The sequence below is a fragment of the Thamnophis sirtalis genome, unplaced genomic scaffold, assembly GCF_051295495.1.
Source record: "Thamnophis sirtalis isolate CommonGarterSnake01/CBP01778 unplaced genomic scaffold, rThaSir2_p1.2 scaffold_4, whole genome shotgun sequence".
NCBI lineage: Eukaryota > Metazoa > Chordata > Lepidosauria > Squamata > Natricidae > Thamnophis > Thamnophis sirtalis.
The window spans coordinates 108,819,008-108,842,775 of NW_028261384.1; the positions used below are offsets into that span (position 1 = coordinate 108,819,008).

The 23,768-nt window shown below is 37.1% G+C and overlaps 3 protein-coding genes across 3 annotated transcripts; 2 read left to right on the forward strand and 1 right to left on the reverse strand.

The window, feature by feature from the left end:
* Positions 1-3,367: 3,367 nt before the first annotated feature.
* Positions 3,368-4,318, forward strand: LOC106547804 (olfactory receptor 5V1-like). The gene has a single exon (XM_014065061.2). It carries the CDS (start codon positions 3,377-3,379, stop codon positions 4,316-4,318), a length of 942 nt encoding a protein of 313 aa, XP_013920536.2. The 5' UTR covers positions 3,368-3,376.
* Positions 4,319-7,486: 3,168 nt separating this feature from the next.
* On the forward strand, positions 7,487-8,428 carry LOC106547802 (olfactory receptor 2F1-like). Its single transcript, XM_014065060.2, has one exon. The coding sequence runs from the start codon at positions 7,487-7,489 to the stop codon at positions 8,426-8,428; it is 942 nt and encodes a 313-aa protein (XP_013920535.2).
* Positions 8,429-17,407: 8,979 nt separating this feature from the next.
* LOC106547801 (olfactory receptor 10A3-like) lies at positions 17,408-18,337 on the reverse strand. The gene has a single exon (XM_014065059.2). It carries the CDS (start codon positions 18,335-18,337, stop codon positions 17,408-17,410), a length of 930 nt encoding a protein of 309 aa, XP_013920534.2.
* Between the last annotated feature and the right edge of the window lie 5,431 nt (positions 18,338-23,768).

Here is a 23,768-nt window from a genome sequence, read left to right on the forward strand (position 1 = left end):
AAGTAGAGGCAAGTCTTGTCAGCAGGTGGTGTCAGAATGGTTGATGGAGGCTAGTCTGGTCTGCAGGCTTGGGGCCTCCTCCTTGTTGCAGTGGCATAGCAGGCTCACATGACACCACCATTGTCATCCATCACAGAGTTGGATCCTGTAGGAACAGGGCCCAGTTATCTGGGTAATCCAATCCAACCTGGCAACCACTTTGGTTTTCCCACAAAATTCTGAGTGAATACCCCCTCCCCCATAGTAAATACTCTGGGCCAACCTAATTCAAGGGGGCTGTTGGTAGAATAAGAAGGATGTAGCCTGTAGAGTGTGGTATGAAGACGGCGGCCCATGAAAATTTCAAAACGCTTTTGGCGGAGGTAGGGCAAGGCATTGGGTGTTGGGTTAGGAGATATATGGCAATCCTGGCTGGCCAGAGTGCAGAGCCCATTCGGCTTAAAGCTTCCTTAGCCAATCAAATGGTGTATTTGGCTAATCCGTTCCCTGCCTGATGATAAAGTACCAGAGCATGCCGGATATCTAACTCGGGTAGGTATGTTTGGAAAATAAATGAAATGAATTGGGGTCCACTGTCAGACACTAAAGTGTCTGGCAGACCATAGCAATTACTGCTATGGTTGCTTCGGATGTGCTCCTGTGCATGGGAAATAGTTCTACCCATTTTGACAGGCACCCACTATGACAAGAAAGGGTCAGAATTGGACAGAAATTGTACCCATGAAGTCCACATGGATTCAACTCCAAGGTGCAGTAAGCATGTCCCATTCCCTAACAGGAGCAGCGGCTTGCTGGCATGGTTGGCAATGCTGTACCCAGTTTGTGATATCTCTGTCCATTGAGGGCCACCAGACATAGCTGCGGTCAAGTGACTTCATCCACACTATGCCTGGAGGGCCCTCATGGAGGCGGACCAATAGGGACTGTTGCAGCACTGACGGAACCACCACACAAAACCCACACAACAAACACCCTTGCAGCACCGACAATTCTTCCCTACACCAGTAATGCGGAAGGACCTCAGGTCCCACAGACCCTTGTGGCCATCCTCAGCATACTCAGTCCAGCACTCGGAAAGGGTGGGGTCCTTCAACAAGTACTGAGCAATGTTGGTGGCTGACAGGGGCAAGTTTAGGTTGTCAATTAAGAAAACAGTATTCAAGGTGGCTGGGTCTGCCATTAGAATGGGCAGCGGGCAACGGCTAAGAGTATCTGCATGCTCCATGTGTTTTCCTGGCCAATGGCATAGAGTGTAGGAATATGTGGCCAGAAATTCTGCCCAGTGCAACATGTGTGGTGATAAAATTGGTGGTGTAGGGTGATCCCCTGCTATGATTCCCAAAAGAGGTTTATGGTATGTCACCAGATGGAACAAATGGCCATAGATATAATGATGAAAACATTTTATTCCTGCAACGGCTGCTAGAGCCTCTTTATCAAGCTGACTATAATTCTGTTCATCCTTTGATGAAGTGCAGGAATAAAATGTTATAGGAGCCTCCATGCCATTGGAGGAGGCGTGGCTTAAAATGGCCCCAATGCAAAAAGCAAGAATCAAAAGAAGCTGCTCGTTATACTGAAACAGCATGGAGGCTGATGTCAACAACTTTTTGACAGCTGTGAATGCATGCACTTTGCAGCTAGTCCAGACCCAAGCAGCCGAGCTGTCCAGAAAACGATGGAGGGGTTCTGCCACCAAAGCCTTGTGTGGAATGAAGCTTGAGTAAAAATTAAGGAGACCTAGGAAAGCCTGTAATTCGGCCCTATTGGATGGCATGGGGGATGAGTTAATTGCCTCCAGGGGTAGGGTGAATGCTGTGCCAATCAATCAAGTACCAAGGAACTCAACTGAGGATACCCTTAACTTGCATTTTGAGCATTTCAGCCCGAGCCCCTCCTCACAGAAATGGCTTAAAACCCTGGGAGGCACGTCACAGCTAACCAGATCTTTTCCTGCATTTCTTGACAGGCACAGGTCGTATCTCTAAGGACACAACACACAATAGATTTGAGATTATTTTAGTTAAGCTATTTCATGGACAGAAATGTAATTGCAGCATCACATAATTAGAACAGATTTATCTTATTTTCAGTGAATGCAATTAAATTTCCCTGTTCATTTGTAATCATCCTGGTTTGCTTCTAACCCAGAGAAGACAGATAGAATAGTACCTGCCTGGTCATTGTAGTGGAAACTGAGGTGTTAGATCCATGAACTATATTGTTGCTGAAGTTATATATATGAAGGGGAACTTATTCAGTATTCAGGTGTATATTACTGCTATTATTGTTTGAGTTTGTTGTTTGAGGTGCTCTAGATATTCTTTGAAAAGGAATTGCACAGTAAATTAGGCTTTGCTTATTAGATTTATTTTGTAATTGTTTTCTATCCTTCTTTTCAACAAACTACAGAAATCAAAGAATCACAAATTCAGTATGGATTTTGCTTTACTGTATCTTATCAACTGATTAGTAGTATTGTATGTTGAAAAATATTATTGTGAGCTCTTTTGCTCCTTCTTTGAAAATACAATTTGATTTGTCTGTGTGTATTCATGCCAGATAAGAATTTGGATACTTTTAAAACATGTATATTGACTAGGACTTTTAATACACTTACTTTTCTACATCTGTAGCATAGAAACAGAATTTAAATAAAATTGCAACGAATTTGTATATTTAATCAATGGATAAATTACTCATGTTCAGCGTTGAAGCAGAAAACTATTAAGAATGAACCTGCAAGCAGTTACAGCAGCTTAAAATGTTGAACAATGTTTCTTAGAAAACTGTAGAAAAAATTGGGGCTGCTGTTTTGTATATAGATTGCATTTTTTTTCTTAATTCAAGTGAAGGTTTGCAGAAACATGCTTAATTATTTGAATGTCTTTGCACAGTTTGAAAATTCCTTTCAAGATTTTCCAGTTATATACATCTGTACCAGACTGTGGTCATAATATCTGGAATATCTGAAAGAACTGAACAAAGGAATGAGACCTGCAGCCACTTCACTAAAAGATAAAGCAATGCTACTACTTTTAACTTAGAGTGCTGTGTGCTGCTTGTGAAATGTAGCTTATTGAACAGTCCATAATTTTTTAAAAAGCTGCAGGAATTATTGTGGTATATGAATTAAGTGATGTCAAACGGCTTTTCCTATTTGTTGCATAAATAAGCATATGAACATGAACAACCTTATTCTGATAGCATTGTAAGATGACATTTTTGATAGAGCAAGTAAAAATGATTACACTATGTGGCTGGAGAGATGTTAGATTCTATGTACTGAATTGTGAAAGTTTGGTAGATTTTCTGAACATCAGGTGAGCATTCTTATTCTGATTAAAAAAAAAAAACAAGGCTAAGTTCTGATCCAATGATGAATGAATCTGTTCCAAGTGAATTCCTCATCTTGGGCTTCTCTGGTCTCCAGGAACTGCAGCTGTTACTTTTCTTTATCTTTCTTGCCACATATATATGTACTCTGGTGGGGAATATCTCCATTCTCACTGTTGCTTGCCTGGACTCTCAGCTTCATACTCCCATGTATTTCTTCCTAGGAAATCTCTCTTTTCTGGATATCTGTTATACCACCACCAATGTTCCTCAGATACTAGTACACCTCATGGCACAAAAGAAGAGTATCACCTATGCTGGATGTGTAACTCAACTCTATTTTTTTCTTTCTTTTGTGGGCACTGAATGCATCCTACTAGCTACAATGGCTTATGATCGCTTTGCAGCTATTTGCCATCCTTTGAACTACACGTCCATTATGAGAAGAGCCTTTTGTCTCCAATTGTGTAGTGCCTGCTGGGCAAGTGGCTTTCTCAATTCAGCTCTTCACACTTATTTTACATTCCGTCTGCCATTCTGTGGAGCCAATCATATCAATTATTTCTTCTGTGATATTCCTCCCCTTCTAATGCTTTCATGTGGAGACAAAACCTTAAATGAGATCATCTTATTTGTAGTTGGGATCTTCATAGGATGGATTCCATTTGTCTGCATTCTTCTATCCTACATTTATATCATCTCCACTATCATGAAGATACAATCCAATGAAGGGAGGATGAAAGCTTTCTCCACCTGTACCTCACACCTGACTATAGTCATCTTGTATTATGGAAGCTCCATTTTCACCTATGTCAGGCCAATATCAACATACTCAATGGAGAAAGACCGACTTATTTCTATCCTTTATAGCATTATCACTCCCATGTTAAACCCTTTGATTTATACCTTAAGAAACAAGGAGATTAAGAATGGCCTGAAAAAGATTTTTCTCGGGAAACTTTATTCAAAATGTATAAAATAACACTTTGTTTTACAACAAAATTGGGAACACTCACATATTTTTTAAAATTTATGTTTATCTCTAATAATATGAATCATGTCTTCTCCTATATTTCCATGAGTTCTATATTACTATGTATTGTGTTTTATTCTGTGTATTTCCTATCTATAGTATTGGCAAGTGTCTATATTTTTCCCTTTTCTATCTGTTCTCTAATAGATTAGCTATGTATCTTAAAAGAAATATTAATTTTTACAGCTTAATAAAATTATAAATGGCAATTTTTCAGTTAATTACAAATTTTAAGCTGGTTTTAACAACAGCAACAATAACATAAAGCTTCTTCCTCCAAATAAAATGTTAATCAACAAATGGAAGGAGTTTGAATCTGTCTCTTTCATTCCCTTTCTTTTAGGAAAACTACATTTGAGTCCACTCCCACTTGCTACATTTCTTTGCATTTGTGTTATAAATTATAGGTCTAGTGGGAAAACAAATTATTTTCCTCAGTCTGTGAAAAATGTTATTGGTAGAGACATTGGGATTTTTGTCAATATAAAAATTGATGGACAGATGATTCTGCATATATATGCTAATAAATAGTAGTCACCCTCAATAAGAAAAAAGGGGGAAAGGCAGGGCTGGAAAGATTTTTTTCCTTCTTCTAGCCTGCTTCCTTAGTAAAAATTTTTAGACAGATGTAGATATAGCTTGCTAGCCTTATTGCAGTAGCACATTACTGAATGCATTCTATATAGATAAGCCACCATTCATTCATTTGGTTTTTATCCCACCTTTACTACCTTAGTTGTTCTTACGTCTGGATTCATTTATCTAGGCATTAATAGCTGAGAGTAATTGTCAACTTCAAAAACAGATATCAAGAAAACTGGTTAACCAGGCAGTTGCAAAGAAACAGGTGTACATGAAGACATGTATGCCTGCACACACACACACACAGCAGAGGTGGGTTGCTCCCAGTTTGGTCTGGTTCTGGAGAACTGGTAGTGACGGTGGCAGGAGCATCACATGCAGAGGTGGGTTCCTATCAGTTTGCACCTATTCGGTAGAACCGGTTCGTCAAATATACTGAACCGGTTAGAAGAGGTTCTACCAGTGGGCCCGGAAAGCAGGCCACACCTACAGAAGAGGTTCCAAAAATTTTTGAAACCCACCACTGACACACACACAGAGAGAGAGAGAGAGAGAGAACACATGGCCAGCAAGCCACTCCCACAAAGAAGGCCCCACCCACAGAATAGGTTCCAAAAATTTTTGAAACCCACCACTGGTCACATGTGCACGTGCACAAGAGCAAACTGGTAGTAAAAAAATGGAAACCTACCTCTGACACAGAGAGAAAGAGAGAGAGAAGACAAATATTAAGAAGTTGCATTTTCCAATTTAAAACCCAAGTGGCTAGATACTGTTTTAAAACTTTAATTAAGTTATTTGTAGTAACATAATTGCCCAAAGGGGGATATTCAGTTGTCCAATATACTTTGTAGTTAAATTTAATGAATGTCTATATCCATTATATGAACTGAAAAGGTCATAAGGTTCTTTGGTTAGAACATTTCATTTTCTTTTTTCTACCCATCTGTGCAGGTAAGTTAGGATGCAGAGGGGTCCACTTTGAGGAAACCTCCTTTTGGGAAGTTATTAGGAAGTGCTGTGATTTCCTTTCTTGTCCTAATTTCATATTCATATCAGTTTTCAAAATTTATTGCAAGAGTAGATTTAGTGATAATCTTATGGAGGCATGATTTTGTGGTTTCCTTGTTTCTGAATTAGTTGTTTCTGTGGCAGTACTTTTTATAAAGCACATTTGTTTTCGCATAATTTTATACTCATAAATGTGCACTCAGATATAAATTGAGAAAATTAATATCAGGTATTCAAGACTACCCAAATTTATTTTATCTCTGATTTTTATTGCCTGATATAATGGATACAACTTATCTGAATACTGCAAAAAGCTATCATATTGATGATATATATTGATAGGGAATAATTGCTTGATTATTTGAAAAAGCATGATATCATAGTATTTAATGTGTATCAATTGCTTTTCATTCAGTTGCTCACCATTGTAACAACATATTCCTATTTGATTGTTAATATTTTGTTGCATCTTAACATAGCCATTAGTTTTGGCATCTTAGGATAACAGATTCCTTTTAGGTTTAATTATTTAGTCTTACTAATTTTAGATTAAATGGTTATAATTCTGTATGTTTTATAATTATAATTATGTTTTATTACTGTACATAATTGTATGGATGTCCTTAGATATCCTCCTATATTTTATTTTGCTATTTGTTATGGAAAATGTTATCAAATACTACATGTATTTCATCTTAACGTATTTATCTACAATATATGGGCTTTTGTAGTTGGGAAGAATAGTTGGTCTTACTGTGTCTTCCATAAATAGCTATAGCTGCATTTTAAATTAAAAGATGACATCTTAATTTTCATTAGTATTCATTGGAAATTGCACAAATCTAGAAATGATTATGACTTGCATACTAATATATAACAGCTGGATATTTACAAATCTGAGAAACAATTGTTTCTTTAACCCAGTTGAATCTTCTTAAACCCCCCCCCCAAAAAAAAATAAGGATACCTATTACACATTTCCATTTAATTTAGGTCCATCTTATATTCATTATTTCATTATTACTTCTGTATTTTTGGTATCCATAGTCACATACCATCATGCTTTTCTCTATGTATTATTCTTTTCATATTCATTCATGCTTATTCATAAAATGGAAAAGATATGATAGTTTAATATTTTGTATATTACTTATTTTTATCATCCAAGTTAAAAAGATAGCAATTCTATCATTTATCTTTTTATTTCATTTATAAAAAAGGAAATTCATCATCAAATATTTTATATTTATTAAGATAGTTTTCATGGGCAATATTAGGCAAAGCAAAAAAATATTTTGCTCAAATGGAAATTCTAGCAGAAAGTTTTTATAGGCTTTCCACAGTCAGAAAAGATGAATGTCTCTTAAATATTAAGACTATTTTACCCTGTTACTGTTGCTTCCTAAATGCAATACCTTTATTAATCAATAATTTATGTATAAAGGGATAATTACACCTCAAGTCACAAAATATAAATAACATATAATATTTTTATCACATTTCAGTCCTGATAATGTTTGAATGATGGGACAAACCAATCAGTCAGTTGTTAAAGAGTTTGTATTTGTGGGATTCTCCAGAGAACACGGGACTAATCGATACTTATTTGTTATTGTCCTCTCCATGTACCTCATTACTCTTGTTGGAAATTCACTTATCATCATAGCTGTCTATATTGATGCACGACTCAGCACACCAATGTACTTCTTCTTAGGCAATCTGTCTTTTTTGGATATCTGTTTTGCAACCAGTGTGGTGCCTCAGCTGCTGGTCCACTTCCTAACCAGTCACAAAACTATCTCTTTCAGCAGATGTATGACTCAGCTTTGCATCTCTTTAACCTTTGGTAGCACTGAGTTTATTCTATTGGCAGCCATGGCTTATGATAGATATGTAGCTGTCTGCTCTCCCTTGAACTATGAACTCATCATGAGAAAGAAAGTGTGCATCCAGCTGGTACTGGCTTCCTGGACTGGTGGATTTCTTAATGCTGTGATACAGACTGGGTTCACCATGCATCTTGAATTCTGTTCATTCAACACTATTAATCATTTTGCTTGTGAAGTCCTTGCTGTTATAAAATTGGCTTGTTCAGACCTATTTGTTAATGAAATCTCTTTAATGGTGGCAGGATTCATTATCCTTCTAATTCCCTGCATTGTGGTAATGCTTTCCTACATTTACATAATCCGTGCAATTTTGTCAATCCATTCTTCTCAAGGTCGCTATAAAGCTTTCTCTACATGTACCTCCCACCTGATGGTGGTTACCCTCTGCTATGGCACAGCAGCCTTTGCTTATATGAACCCCCAAACTAGCAAATTTTCGAATCAGGATAAGATCCTTGCTTTCTTCTATGCAGTGGTTACTCCAATGTTTAACCCCCTCATATATAGCCTAAGAAACAAAGAAGTAAAGGGAGCCCTGAGTAAAATAGCAGGGAAACATATTTTTGTGGAAAATTAATAGATAATTTGTGTACTATGAATTTATATACATTATTTATATTGTGTACCTAATTCAAGTATTTCTCTGGTCATGCAAGAAAGTGGAAAGAAAGAAAGCATTGACATATGAATGTCTAAGAAGTTTCTAATTCATCCAAGTCATGGTTGTCCCAAAGGTGCTTTTTCAAGAGACAACTGGACTTTCTGGTTTTTCTTTGAAGACATTTTGCTTCTCATTTGAAGACATTTTGCTTCTCATCCAAGAAACTTCTTCAACTCTGACTGGATAGTGGGAATGGAAGGATTGATACTCCTTGCAGACAGCTGGTCATTTGCACCAGCTGTCTGCAAGGAGTATAAATCCTTCCCTTCTCCACTATCCAGTCAGAACTGAAGATGCTTCTTGGATGAGAAGCAAAATGTCTTCAAAGAGACCCAGCTAAGCAAAGACTGTTGTAGTGTAGTTCTAGTTATCTTTCACTTGATGGTAGTAATCCTCTACTATGGCACAACAGTCTTTGCTTATATGAATCTCAAAGACAAGACATCTTTTATACATAATATGATCCTTGCATTCTTCTATAGAGTTATTACTCCTATGATAAGTCCTACATATGTAACATAAGTGTTAGCTACCCCCCCCCTGCTGACAGACTGAAAGAGATTTCCACCAAGGTCCTCTGTTCTGGTGGGAACAGAGGTTGAATCTCATTGGTTAAAAGGTCTGACAGATCCCTTTAAATGGGGATGCTGCCCGACCATTCCCCAGCTGGATGTTTACTTGACTTGCAATAAAGAGCTGTTGTTTACTGAAGCCTTTTGTGCCTCCTTTACCTGATCTAACATTGGCGACGAGGATGGGATTGGAAGGCAACTAGGCAAACAAAGAGAGTGAAGCCTTGCAAGTACATCCAGTCTGGAGCATCCCATGAGGCATCGAGCTAGCCATCGCTGAACAACCAGAGAGAACCAGAATGGCTATGCACTCCCCACCTGTACAATCCAGCTACGGAACACTGGGAATCATACATGCTACAATTCGAGTGTTTCCTGGAAGCAAACGATCTCACAGAAAATGATCTCACAATCTCCAGAAGCCCAGAAAAAGAATTTGTTCCTAGGGTACTGTGGCTGGGAAGTATTTGAGATGACAAAAAACCTCTTAGAACCGACCCCTCTACAAGCAGTATCCTGGTCTGCACTACAACAAATGCTGAAGACCCACTATGCGGCGAAGCCATCCAAATATGTTCACCGGTACCAGTTCAATATATGGAACCAGAAGGAGGGTGAATCGATCAACGGATACGTGGTAGCTCTCCGGAAATCTGCAGCCTACTGTGAGTTCTGTGAACTGGACGACCTGATTCTGGATCACATAATATGGGGTGCAAGATCTCAACCTGCAGAGAAGGCTTCTGGCTAGATCCAACCTCTCTTTGCAGATCGCACTAGATGAAGCTTAAGCAGCTGAATCGGCAGCCCAATCAATGGAGACCCTCTAGCACCACAGTGAACTTCTGGACGCACGGAAAAGTATCTGCATCCACAGTGAGACCACAGAGCCTGAGAGCTCTGAGAGTGAGGAGGAAGACAGCTACGCATGCGCAGTAGCTGAACAAAGCGGCGTGGAAATTCAACTCAAAAATTCTACCCTGTGCCAGCTGTGGAGGAGACCATATCTGATATCCTGCCATTTCCACAAAGCCATTTGCCAGCAGTGTGAGCAGAAAGAGCACATCACCAAGGTGTGCCGCAGCAATTTTCCTGCGACCGCAGGACAACCCAAGGAGGGCCAAAACTGCAAACAGCCACCCAAATCAGGGGCTTGGCAGAAGTACCCACAAGGTTCAGAGGGAGATGATAGAATCGCCAACCTCACTGCCCTGGGCATACAAAAAACGCTGAATGTCACTGTTCTGGTTAGACATATCCATACCATTCACCCCAAAAAGCTGAAAGTCACTGTCTTCATTGAGGACTCTCCATGCGAAATGGAGATCAACACTGGGCTATCACTGACCATAATTCCATGGTAAGTCCTGAAGCAAACGATGCCAAAGCTACAAAAGAGACACCTCAGAAGCCCGACATCCGCCTACGCAACTACCAGGGGAACCAGGTCCCCATCGTGGACCAAGGCACCTTCCAGGTAAGCCACAAGCAATTCTGCAAAAAACTCCCTGTGACAGTGGTTAGGGATGACCTTCAGAGCCTGCTGGGGCTTGATTGGTTCCCACTTCCACTGGGAATGGAAGTGACTGGAGTCAACTCTGTGGAGAAGGATGCTGCTGATGCCGCTGAAGCCATTTTTAAGAAATTCAAGGGCATCTTCAGCACCGTTCTGGGAGAGTACAAAGGAACCCCCATTTCCTTTAGCTTAGACCCCACAATAGCCCCAATTAGGCTAAAGCCCAGGAGAGTACCTTTCACTCTCCGCCCAAAAACTGACAAAGAAATCGATAAGCTCGTGAACCAGTGCATTTTAGAGCCAATCGATCATGCACGCTGGGAAACGGCAATTGTGACACCTGTCAAACCTGACAGGTCTGTACGCATCTGCGCAGACTATCAATGTACAATTAATAAAGCGCTACAACAAAGCACTTACCCTGTACTTGTTGTACAACACCTATTGCATTCGCTTGGCCCAGGAAAAATATTTGCAAAATCAGATATGGTACAGGCATACCAACAATTGACAGTAGATGGCGCTACTGCAGAGGCCCAAACCATTGTGATGCCCAGGGGTGTGTTCAAATGCAACCACCTGCAATTCGGCATTAGTATCACCACTGGACTGTTCCAAAGCATCATGGAATGACTTTTACAGGTTATTCCAGGAATCGTCCCTTATTTTGACGACATCTTGGTATCGGCTGCAAATGAAGTGCAACTTTTAAAACGTGTATGAACAGTTTTGGTTAGAATCAGACAAGGGCCCCAGCCTAAAAAAAGCAAAATGTAAAATCAATGTACCAAAAGTTGAATTCCTAGGGTACATGATCGATGGGTCTGGGATCCACCTGACCTCACAAAAAATTAAAGCCATTAAGGAAGTCCCCACACCTCGCAATCAGACTGGACTACAGGTGTTCCTTGGGCTCCTTAACTTCTTCAGCGTCTTTCTCAAACAGAAAGCAACAGTTGCTGAACCAGCTCCTAGCCAAGAGTGTGAAATGGTCCTGGGGCAAAACCAAGGCCACTGCATTCACCGCCATAAAATGATTCTTATCAGCAGACTCATTCCTAGTACAATACAGCCAGACTCTGCCTTTGGTGTTGACCTGTGACGCTTCCCCCTTCAGTGTCGGCGTGGTCCTTAGTCATCACATGCCAAATGGTACTGAAGCCCCCATTGCATTTTGCTCCAGGACATTATCTGCCACAGAGCGGAACTACATCCAACTGGACCATGAGGCTTTGGCTGCAGTAGCCAGAGTAAAGAGATTCCATGAGTATCTCTATGGCCGGGATTTCGAACTGGTTACAGATCACAAGCCTTTGTTAGGGTTGTTGGCTGGGGATCACCCCATCCAGGTATCACTATCTCCCCAGATGACCAGATGGACAATTTTTCTAGCAGCCTACTTCTACCACCTCATCCACTGACCAGGCACCACATTAGGGCACATAGATGTTTTGAGCCATTGCCTGAAGTTCTCACTGACCCCATCTCTGAGACATTGGTCCTCCTCATTGACTGCCAGGACACCGGACCCATCTCATCCAGTGACGTGGCACACCACTCTAAAAAGGACCCCATAATAAAGCAAATTTTGAACTGGGGTGGAGGGGGTGGCCCAGGGAACCTGTTGGGGCTGAATTCAAAATGTATTTTTCCAAGTGGGATGAATTGTCAGTTATTAACAGTTCTTTGTTGGGGGGGGGGACAGAGTAGTCATTCCCAAACAATTGCACATAGCAGTCCTTGAAGCACTGCACATAGGTCATCCTGGGATTGTTAAAATGAAGTTAGAATTCTTCTAGCAAGGAGTTATGTTTGGTGGCCTAACATGGACAGGGACATACAAGAATCATTGGCTACATACATGCCCTGTCAGGAGTCCAGACTGGCTCTCCTGGAAGTGGCCGCCAAGGAATGGGAGCGCCCGCAAGCACCATGATCCAGAATACACATCCCTGGACCAGTCCATGGCCAAACCTTTTTCATAGTTGTGGACACATATTCAAAATGGTTAGAAGTAGTCCTGATGAATTCCACTGCAGTGGAATCAGTCATCAAGATACTATAGAGACTCTTCTCCATGCACAGAGATGTACTAGCCTCTGACAATGGGCCCCAATTCATAGCCAAGTCATTCAAAACATTCTTAGCAGCTCAGGGAGTCAGGCATGCCCTGGTTGCACCATTCAATCTGGCCTCCAATAGCCAGGCAGAATGGATGGTAAGATCCGCAAAGGAAGCCCTCAATAGGGTGGTCCCAGGCAATTGGCAAACACAAATTGATCACTACTTATTCATATAACACATCACACCCAGTGCTACCACTGGAAGAAGCCCCGCTGAACTCCTCATGGGCCGCCGCCTAAGGTCTCACTTAGATTGGCTACACCCAAATTATTCCACCTCAACACCCCCTGATTCCACGAGCAAAGTCAGGTCTTTCACCATAGGAGACTCAGTATATGCACACAACTACACCAGGGGAATGTTATGGATTCTCACAACTATAATTGGAATTACTGGTCCTTGGTTGTACACAGTAAAACTCGAGGACGGTAGAAATTGGAGAAGGCATATAGACCAACTCCATAGCCGCTTGCCTAACTCAGCACTTAGACAACCAAATATAACTCCTGCACAAACCAAAAGAAGCAACATGAAAAATAGCAGTCCCTCCAAGCCCAAGGAAAGCCCAAGAATATCAGAAGACTTATCTGACTTTGATGCAGGACCACAGCGAGCTCCGAGTGAGTCAAAAGTTCCAGGAGTTTTTACCAGGTGGGTCTGCAGGAGCAACAGGTCTGTCCGACTTGTCTGAAGGAAATACCAAGACTGATTTGCGCAGATCAGGCAGAGTTATGCAAAAGCCCACCTCCCTGCATGATTACATCACTAATTAGATCATTCCATCCTAGAGGGGAGGGATGTTAGATATCCCACCCCCACCGCTGACAGACTGAAAGAGGTTTCCACCAACATCCTCTGTTTCAGTGGGAGCAGAGGTTGAATCTCATTGGTTAAAGGGTATGACAGATCCCTTTAAAAGGGGATGCTGCCCGACCATTCCCCAGTCGGATGTTTACTTGACTTGCAATAAAGAGCTGTTGTTTACTGAAGCCTTTTGTGCCTCCTTTACCCGATCTAACATTAAGTAATAAAGAAGTAAAGAAATTATGGGGTATTAGATTCACTTCTCATGTCTCTATCACTGTCTCCCTCTACATTAACACAAATTCCATTGGTTCAATGTGCCTAGATAATCTAATGCAGGCTTCTAAATATAGTAATATGAACACATTAAGATTAATTCACATGAATGCTTAATGAGAGGGACTATAGAAAGTCTTTCATGAACTTTTATTTGAAAATGTTTTAGTATTTAAAACAAGGAAGTTGGAAGCAGTGAAGACAAAAAATACAGTACTTATGTGTAGTGCCTTTCACTTCTGTATCAGCTTGTCATGTTTGGGCAAATGTTCAAACAAGGCCACATTGTTTTGATGTGGTACGAATCATTAAACCTCATGTTAACATTTATTGTGTGGTTTTGATTGTGGAATGCTAAGAATATATTTAATGAATGTGTACATTTTAAAAGACTCTTTACAATGAGGGCATTTAGATTGATGTACCTGTCAATATAGGAAAGCATAATGTGTTAAAGTCACTGTAATATTACTTGAAAGCAATTGTATTACTTAGCTAAGTCACAAGTATAGAATCTGTCATTCAGCAATGCTGCTAAATTTTTAATAATGTGTTATCTTGTCACAAATGGTGGTAATGGAAATCAGAGGAACAAAATATTTAATAAGTCTTCTGAAATTTCAAAACTGTCCTTTTCTGTTGCAATTTTTTTTCCAATTATACTCAGGTTCTATTTTAATTTAATCTAATTCTAAATTTAAAAGATGAGTCATAGCTATTGACATGAAATTTATTGTGTCTGTTGACCTGTGATAATGAACAGTAGGTATAAAAATTAGAGGACCAGATTTAACATGTTTCCAAATTGTATTTTATTAACAAATTATAAATTTGAAAATATTTTCCCCACTGATTTTTGTTGCTAGCAGTTTTTAAGAAGTTTTGTGTTTTATAACAGAAATAATTGTGAATCTTAGTAGAGTGACTATATAAATGTTATTTAACACAATCAATCTATTCAATACATAAGCATTTATTTTCAGCTGATTTATATATATATATATATATATATATATATATATATATATATATATATATATATATATATATATATATATATATATATATATATATATATATATATATATATTGTGTTTTTATTTGTGCTGATAAATAAATAAAGGAAGACTAGTATAGATCTATTTCAAGCTATTTAGCTCTCATCAGCTAGCCATATCCTTACTGGGATTCGAACCTGTGGCTAGCTGATGAGAGCTAAATAGCTTGAAATAGATCTATACTAGTCTTCCTTTATTTATTTATCAGCACAAATAAAAACACAAAATATAACAAAGGCAACAGTAAAAATATTGGGTTTCTGTCTGGATGGACTCTTGTGACGAGCCTAATGACAGAGAGTGGAAGTGTGACCTTCCTCCCACACTTGGGCATACCAGGGGTTGTGACTTTAAGTATATATATATATATATATATATATATATATATATATATATATATATATATATATATATATATATATATATATATATATATATATATATATATATATATATATATATATATATATATATATATATATATATATATATATTATATATATGAATGTCTGAAATACTATATCAATGAAGAAATGGATTTTTTCTTTTTAATTCTATCTTATCTTTAAAATACATTGCATTTCTATCTTTAAACTCTGCTGTGTTTTCAGCAGCTATTTAATTGTTACTGTTCCTTGACTTCCTTTGTATTTTCATTTTTATTTTGCTTAATACTATTTCTATTATCAGATTTTTTTAATAATATCATTCTAGTTGTGAATTAAACCAATTTCATTGTATTTATTTTGTACAATGACAATAAAGACTATACTATACTATAGATCAATATGATGATATACCACTGATGCTCTAAAAGTCTTATATAAAGATTTTCATGGTATGTAATGCAAGTTGTTATGCAGAAATCATGATAACAATATTCCTAATATAGATAGGGCTTATTTTCTCACAGCTAAGTCTGCATGGAATCTCTTTGTGATTGGTTGTGAAATATAGATATCACTATGGAAGTTCTCAAGTTTTTTATTTTATTTTTATTGATGTAATTTAGTATGCAAGCTAATTAAAATATACAAATTAATCTAATCTAGTCTAAGAACCGCAGTGGCTCAATGGTTAGAATGCAGTACTGCAGGATACTTTTGCTGCTTCCGGGCTGCCTGCAATTTGGCAGATCAAATCTCACCAGGCTCAAGGTTTGACTCAGCCTTCCATCCTTTGAGGTCTGTAAAATGAGGAGCCAGATTGTTAAGGACAATATACTGACTCTGTAAACCACTTAGAGAGGGCTGTAAAGCACTGTGAAGTGGTATATAAATCTAAGTGCTATTATTAATATAATTAAAAAATCAATACAATTCAAAATGTATACAAAAAGAAGATTTGGGGCACCAGGAAATATTCTTTTTAAAAAATCCCCAAAACTTTGACCATATTGTTTGAAGGTTGCCATTTTTGTCCCTTTGTTAAAAAGAAAAAAAAATCATCCTAAATCAGTGTTGGCAAACAGCACATATCTACAATTTATTGTTATAGAGGAAGTGTGGATTTTTCCATCTACATATTTCTCCTCCAATCTCTCTCTTTGTGTAGATGTGTACCCAGTTGTACCCAGTTGAGACTATTGATGACTGCTTGCAAGTCCCTGCAAATTTCTTGGCAACATTTTCAAAGAAGGCTTGTCATTGCTCTCTTCCAAGGTCTGAAAGAAAATGAGTGTTTGTGTCTGATGCAGATTAGAACTTGTAGTTGCCCAGTTTCTAAGCCTATTTTTTAACTAAAATACTAAACTGGTCCCCTCCTTTATTATTATATAGTAATACATCTTTTAGCCATTCTTCATAGGTGAAAAATTTACAATATTTGGTATCTCAATAGATTTCACATATGGGGAACAGATCCAAGAACAACTTACACTGCATTCATAGTTGCTATCAGTTCAAAATGGAACACTAAAAATAAGCAATATGAATTAATCATATTATTTGTATATTAAACAATAAATATTATTGCAGTGCCTAGTATACACAATACATTGTTTCTATGTATTAGTTTCACTATAGCATTCATCTCTACCACATGCATTATTTTATTAGAACAGATAATGGAATTTTAGCTTTAGCAAATGATACTGCATTAAAGATCTGATTAAAACATTTATAGAAATATTTAAACTTCACAGATGTAAAAAAAATATGAAAGTATAATTTAATTTCTGTATATTATTAAGATAGATAATATTTTTATAATCCTCAAGAATGAAACAAGATAGTTCTATATCTTTTGTTGGATTCCTAATACATTGCTTTTGTCTTATATCTATAATAAAGTACATTCCTATGCTCTTAGTGTGATACTTTTGTATTAAAGCAGGTTAGGAAATGAACAAAAGAACAACATTTTAGACATTTTTAAACACATCATGGATTTCCAAGTTGTTATGCTTAATCCACATGGTCACAGAACTTCAACATTCAGCTTCTGTGCCACTTATAGGAAAATACAATGTAAACATTCCTTGGATGGGTGAAGAAAGCTTCTATTCTTAAATTAATGTCTCCATTTTTAAAAAAGCATGTGTAACTCAGCTGACTTTCCCCGTTGCTTTGGCCAAAGCCTCTTTAACATCCTTGTTTCTTAGGCTATAGATGATGGGATTCAGCATGGGAGAGACCAAAGCGTAGAAGACTGAGGCCCTTTTCTCCTGGTCTGCTACATGATGAGATCTTGGTTTTAAGTAAGTGAAGCCAATGGTACTGTAAAATAATGTAACAACAGTCAGGTGGGTAGCACAAGTGGAGAAGGCTCTTTGATGACCTTTGGTTGAGTGCATGCTGAGCACTACTCTGACAATGTGGACATAAGAAATCACTATGAAAGTAAAAGGTAGCATGAGTACAATCACACTCAGGGCAAAGATAAGGGCCTCTGCCATATATGTATCCATGCATGCCAGTTGAAGCATTGCAGGTAACTCACAATAGAAATGATTAATCTGATTGGGTCCACAGAAAGGAAAACTCGTAGTGATGGCTGTCAGTACAGAAGCATTTAAAAATGCTGTGACCCAGCAGATCCCTGCCATCTTCATGCATAAACACATTCCCATGATGGTAGGGTATCTTAGAGGCTGACTTATTGCCACATAGCGGTCATAGGCCATGAAAGCCAGAATGAAGCACTCAGTCATTCCACAGGATAGGCTCAGATTAAGTTGAGCCATGCATCTATTGAATGAAATTATATTAACCCCAGAAGCTAGGTGTACAAGCATCTGAGGAACAGTGATTATTGTGAAAAGTATGTCCAGCAACGAGAGATTACTAATGAAAAAATACATAGCTGTGTGGAGGTGGGAGTTAGTCCAAACCAGGAAAATAATGAGACTATTTCCTATTACTGTGGCCACAGCCATGACAAGGCACAGCCCAATGAAAAGATGCTGTAATGTAGGATGATTGGTAAAGCCAAGAAGAATAAACTCATTCACCATAGTTCTATTTGAGCCCCACATCTTCTTTACTTGGCATCTGAAAAAATAAAAATAAATAAATCATCAGGAAACTCTTCTTTCAGTCAGCTCCCTATTCATGATGAAGTTTATGCTATATCCTATAATTTAAGAAGAAGGCATTGAGTCCAACTTCCTACTCAAACTTAATTGTTCTCTATCACTTTTTATTGCAACCAGAAAAACATATTGAACTAGTTTTTTAGAATAAAAAGTATCTTAAAAGAATGTTTTGCAAAGCATGTAATCATGGTTAAAGTTCTTTCCTTTGAAATATTATTGTAAACATTTTTTTAAAAGCTTGTGTGATTACAGGAGCTCTTCCAAGTTATCTTCATATGCATATATATAGACATCAAACTTGTCACATGAAGGAGAAGTCAAGTGTATATGCTTTACATTTGTAAACTTCTGGGAAAATGTTTCTAAAATATATCATCCTTTAACATTTTGAGAAGAAACATTTTACTTACATATGCTTTACAGAGCATATTTTACAAAAACTTTGTACAATTCTATCAAAAAGAGCACTAAATGTAGTCAATACATTTTGTTGGAAGAAGTTTACCTGATCCATAAATCAAGCTTATTTTGTAAATATGCATGATTCATTTTATAAAGGATTATTTTGGTACAGAAATAAATATTTATTCAAAATATTTAATTTTAAATAAATAGGAAGAGGAGGAGGAGGAAAGTTAAAATAAATGTATTTTGGTAACTTTGTCCTCATTATTTTGTAAGCATTCTGTTGGAGAAAATGCCTGTGTGCTATGCTCTTGTTTTGAGTAGTGAAGTTATAAGACTTCAATCTTATTTTCAGAATAAATAGGGAGAACCTATAAGAACCTATAAGGGCATATGTATCTATGAAGTCAAACATGTTCTCCTGTTCATATTAAATGTTTGGCTTGTGACGCCAAACATTTAGGGCATTGGTCGGAACCCTAACATAATTTATATACAATTTATAAGAGTATGTGGCTAGCTTTGTTTAGCATTCTTAATATTACCTATCCCATAAAGATGACATTACATATAATGCATAGAAATAATTTAACTCTTCCCATTTATATTCCATTTATATAGCCAATAAGCAAACATTGAATATCTATAAAGTATAAATATTTATTTATATAACAATCAGACACAAAAGCACATCCCTGATTTCTGGAATTATGATGTCAAGGTATTACCTCCTCAACTTCACACTGTAGTTACAAAGAAAAAATATTTTTTTTAAAAAGGAGCTCAAATACTTATATGGAATTTACTAGTATACATTACAACAAAAAGAAAGCATCTTATCAATGCCTCCATCATTATTCATCTCCTAATCATGTAAAAAGCTTCCAGATGCATTTGGTCTTTAAAAATTACAAATACATCAGCGATTGTGTTGGTTCATTTGGAAATTTATGTATCCACATAATATACATTCAAGCACATAGGAAAATAACAATAGAAATATAAAAGTAAAAAAAATGTACAATACCTTTAACAGGTATTACTAAAAGTCCCAAAGAAGTGGTTAACAAGTAAAATGAGAAATGGATAACTGAATTACCGTATGTACATATTATATGTAGCTGAAAATAGGACAGTAGGCATATTATCTTCCATAGTTCATTTAAGAAATTAAATCCTTTGAGGAGTCCAATCTCATTATTTTTCTATTGCCTTGAGGGATTTAACTACTTGAAAATCATTAACTTTTAAAGGAAAGAAAACTTTCTCAAACAACAAAAGTCATTTTCAGAAAAATTCAGGCCATAATGTTGAAAATAGAAGAAATACTTGGAATGTGAAAAGTTATTTAATTTACTCTTTGGTCAAAGTTATCCTTTAAATATAAAACAGAAAGTCAAATTGCTTCCCCACTAAAAGTGACTTGGAGCAACCATACTACTGATATACTGGTGGCTGATATACTGGTGGAATGTTGGGTCCAAAATGATTTCAAATGTCTTCAAAATATTTTTCTATTAAAGCAAGTGAATTGATGGTTAGGGGAGTTCAGCTGTTGGAAAAGACCACGTGGCATGCACTCCCTTCTCTTTGACAGCCACCTCATTTCAAATTGGGGGGGGGGATGCAGAGGAAGGAAAAACATGGATTTCCCCCCCTCATTGGAAACTAGGTAACTGTCAAAGACAAGGGAGCACACACCACATGGGCTTCTCCCAATCCTCCCTCTGGTAAATAAAGTGGGTGGGCAGGGCAAGTGGGTGGGATGAGCGAGTGGGAGACTGGTGACTTGGTGGGCAGGGGGAGCAAGCAAGGGGGGCAGGCTAGGGAAGGGAGGGTTCCAGTATGGGGCCTCTGGAAGAACGTGTATGGGAAGAGACACTAAATTTCCATAATGGGTTTGGACATACTGGTGCATATAAGCTGAAACTGTTCCAAACCTACATTGTTTTTTAACAAGATCAGGTAAGCTATCAGAGTATATTTACCCTGCATCCAAACATTTAGGCAAATCTCCAATGAAACAAATCCCATGGACAGAAGACCACTGCATATTTTACCATTCATAAAAGTTTCTCATTGCATTAATACAAGAGTATTTAAAACACTTTTGTATAAAACGTTTTCATCCTTAGGCATGGTAAACTACCATTTTACACCTGTCTAAGAAGATAGCTTATTGAAATGGGTGCCAGTTGTGATGCTGCTTCATAGAATCATGTACATTTTCATGTTTGTTTTATCATAATAAATTTTTCAAATAAATAAAATAAATAAATATTAAAAAAATAAAAATAAATAAAAAATGAGACCAATGACAAATTATTTGATGGTGGGTGAAGTAATTATTTTCTTGCAGATATGTTTCCTATTGGCAATAATTAGATTGCTATTTTTTTCTTTTGTCATTATTTAAAATTAAAAATAAAAGTTATGTTATTAACTGTAGCTCTATCAGCAACAGCAGCATCACCTTACCTCTCTCTCTCTCTCTCTCTCTCTCACACACACACACACACACACACACACGAAGTTCTCTGTGTGCGTGTGTCTGTTTGAGAGAAGGGGGGAGGGAGATAGGGAGGAAGGAGGGGGAGGGAGAAGAAAAAGAATGGGAAAACTTATTTTGCAAGGGGGAAAAATGCTGTCGCTTTAAATCAGAACTGAGCATGCCTGGCTGTGGAATTCTGGGAGTTGAAGTCCACAAGTCTAAAAAATGCCTCATCAGGGCTAAAGCTGACCGCACGTCACTGCCTGCTGATGTACTTTGTTACAATGATTGAAAACATCCTCATCATATTTATAGCTATAAAAGATCCAGCCCTTCAGTACTTCTTCCTAAGAAACTTGTCCTTCATTGAGGTATGCTTCACTTTAGATAAAATCCCCAAAATGCTACTTAATCTATTGAGAAATAAAAGTATCTCCTACACAGTTTGTGCAATTCAAATGTTTTGCTTCTTCTTCTTTGGATGGGCTGAGTGTTTCCTCTTAGCTACCATGTCTTATAACCATTATGTTGCCATCTGCAACCCACTATACTAAGGAGCTTCTGTCTGAAGTTGGTTGGTGGAATTTGGCTGATTGGTGTTCCTGTCTCATTGTTGCAGGCAGCCTGGATCTTCAGCCTTCCATTCTGTGGCATGAAAAAGATTATTCACTTCTGTGATGTTCCATCTTCCTCACAGATCTAACAATAACTGTAAATTTAATCATCACATACATCCCACCCTACCACCATCACTTCATCATTGTCGTCATCCTCATCATCCTCATCATCATCCTCATCGTAATGAGTTCCACAGGATAGCAAAATGAAGTTCCAAACTCCTTATGGAAAACAAGCCACATATCCTTTCAAAGTTGAAGTGACAAAGCAATGGAGCAGCATTTCTGTTCTCGTCTTCATGCCTTCTGTTTTTCATTTAATATGAAATGTATATACTGACCATCTCACTATCCAGAGTTTTGACTCAGTCCCAATACCATCCCTCAAAAACAGAATTCTGAAATTCTCTAATATTTCAGAAAAAAAGAATAGTAAATATATAGTTATGAATAAATCATTTCCTGAGCAAGAATCAGTGTAATGTGTGATTTTTTTTTGTTTTCTGAACCAATTGCAGAATGTGATGTTTATGATAGTGTATATTTACATATCAATTCCCATGATGTAATCTAAATCTGTTTTGAAATCAAAATTATAATTAGATTTGAATTACATGAGATTCTAAAGGAATTTACCATTCTGTTTAGCTGAGACATCACAGAAATTTGGAAGAGGTGAAAACTGGTTGCTAAATAAAAAGGAATGATTGGGTCAATTATAAAAATGCTTTATACCTTCTGTTGGAACCTGCATCTGTGTACTAGGATGATCTTTAGATAGACTGAATTTAATATTTTTGGCAGCTGACATTAGTTATCACAATCTGGCAGCAAATCAGTAGAATCTTTGCATGTCAAAAACTGCAAGAGGGGCATGTGCAGTATCCTGAAATATATCTTGCTTCAATAAGTGCAACAATGCCCTACAAATGAACAAAATTGTCCCTTGTCATCTTGGAGACGTTCTCCCAACACTTTCTTTAGGCACCCATGTGGAAAGTATGAACCTTTTAATAAAATAGTAAGGTACCCTGTCTAGATTTTAATGGATGGATCATTATGGATCTGGAATTAATTTGCATAATGATTCATTTTCATTATTATTTTAAAAGAATCAAGGTTGGTGACAACTCAAAATATGGATATAGATTATCACAGTTTAATCACAGCACAATAGATAAATTTTAAAAATCATTTTAATTATGAATTCTATTGTGAATTGAAATATTAATTGCTTTTGATCATTGTAAAATGATTGTAAATTATCCCAATAGTGAATAAAATACATAAAAAAGAAATATTAAAAAGAAAAATTGAAGGTACTCAGAGTACAATATGCTGATGTTAAACCACTTCTGAAGGCGAATCAGGTGAATAAATGAAGATGCTGAAGATGAGATATTGATCCTTTTTCACCCCTCCCTTTCCATTTAATTCACACATGAATGAAAGAAAACAACATGTCTGTTTTTTTTTCTGAGAATGTCTGCTCTTGACGGTGTAAGTAATTCTTCCTAATTTCAGAGTGCAACCAATATTGTTCCAGAAAAATCCCATGAATTGAATCTATTGGAGAAATATACCATTTTTCCTTATTCCAGTAGATGATTGTATTAAATTTCCGCAAGTTTGGGATTTCTTACAAGAAATTTAATATATTCAAATAATCCTTGAATTTGCACAATATGTACAAATTGTTAAGAACTTTTATTAGTAATTCTATAGATAATTCCCATATCTAAAAAATACCTCTATATTATTTCTTTTGGAACAATATTCTTATAGCTATTTTACGCATCATCTTCTAATTTCTTCATAGATTTCCTTTTTTCTTAAGGTGTAGATAAAGGGATTCAGC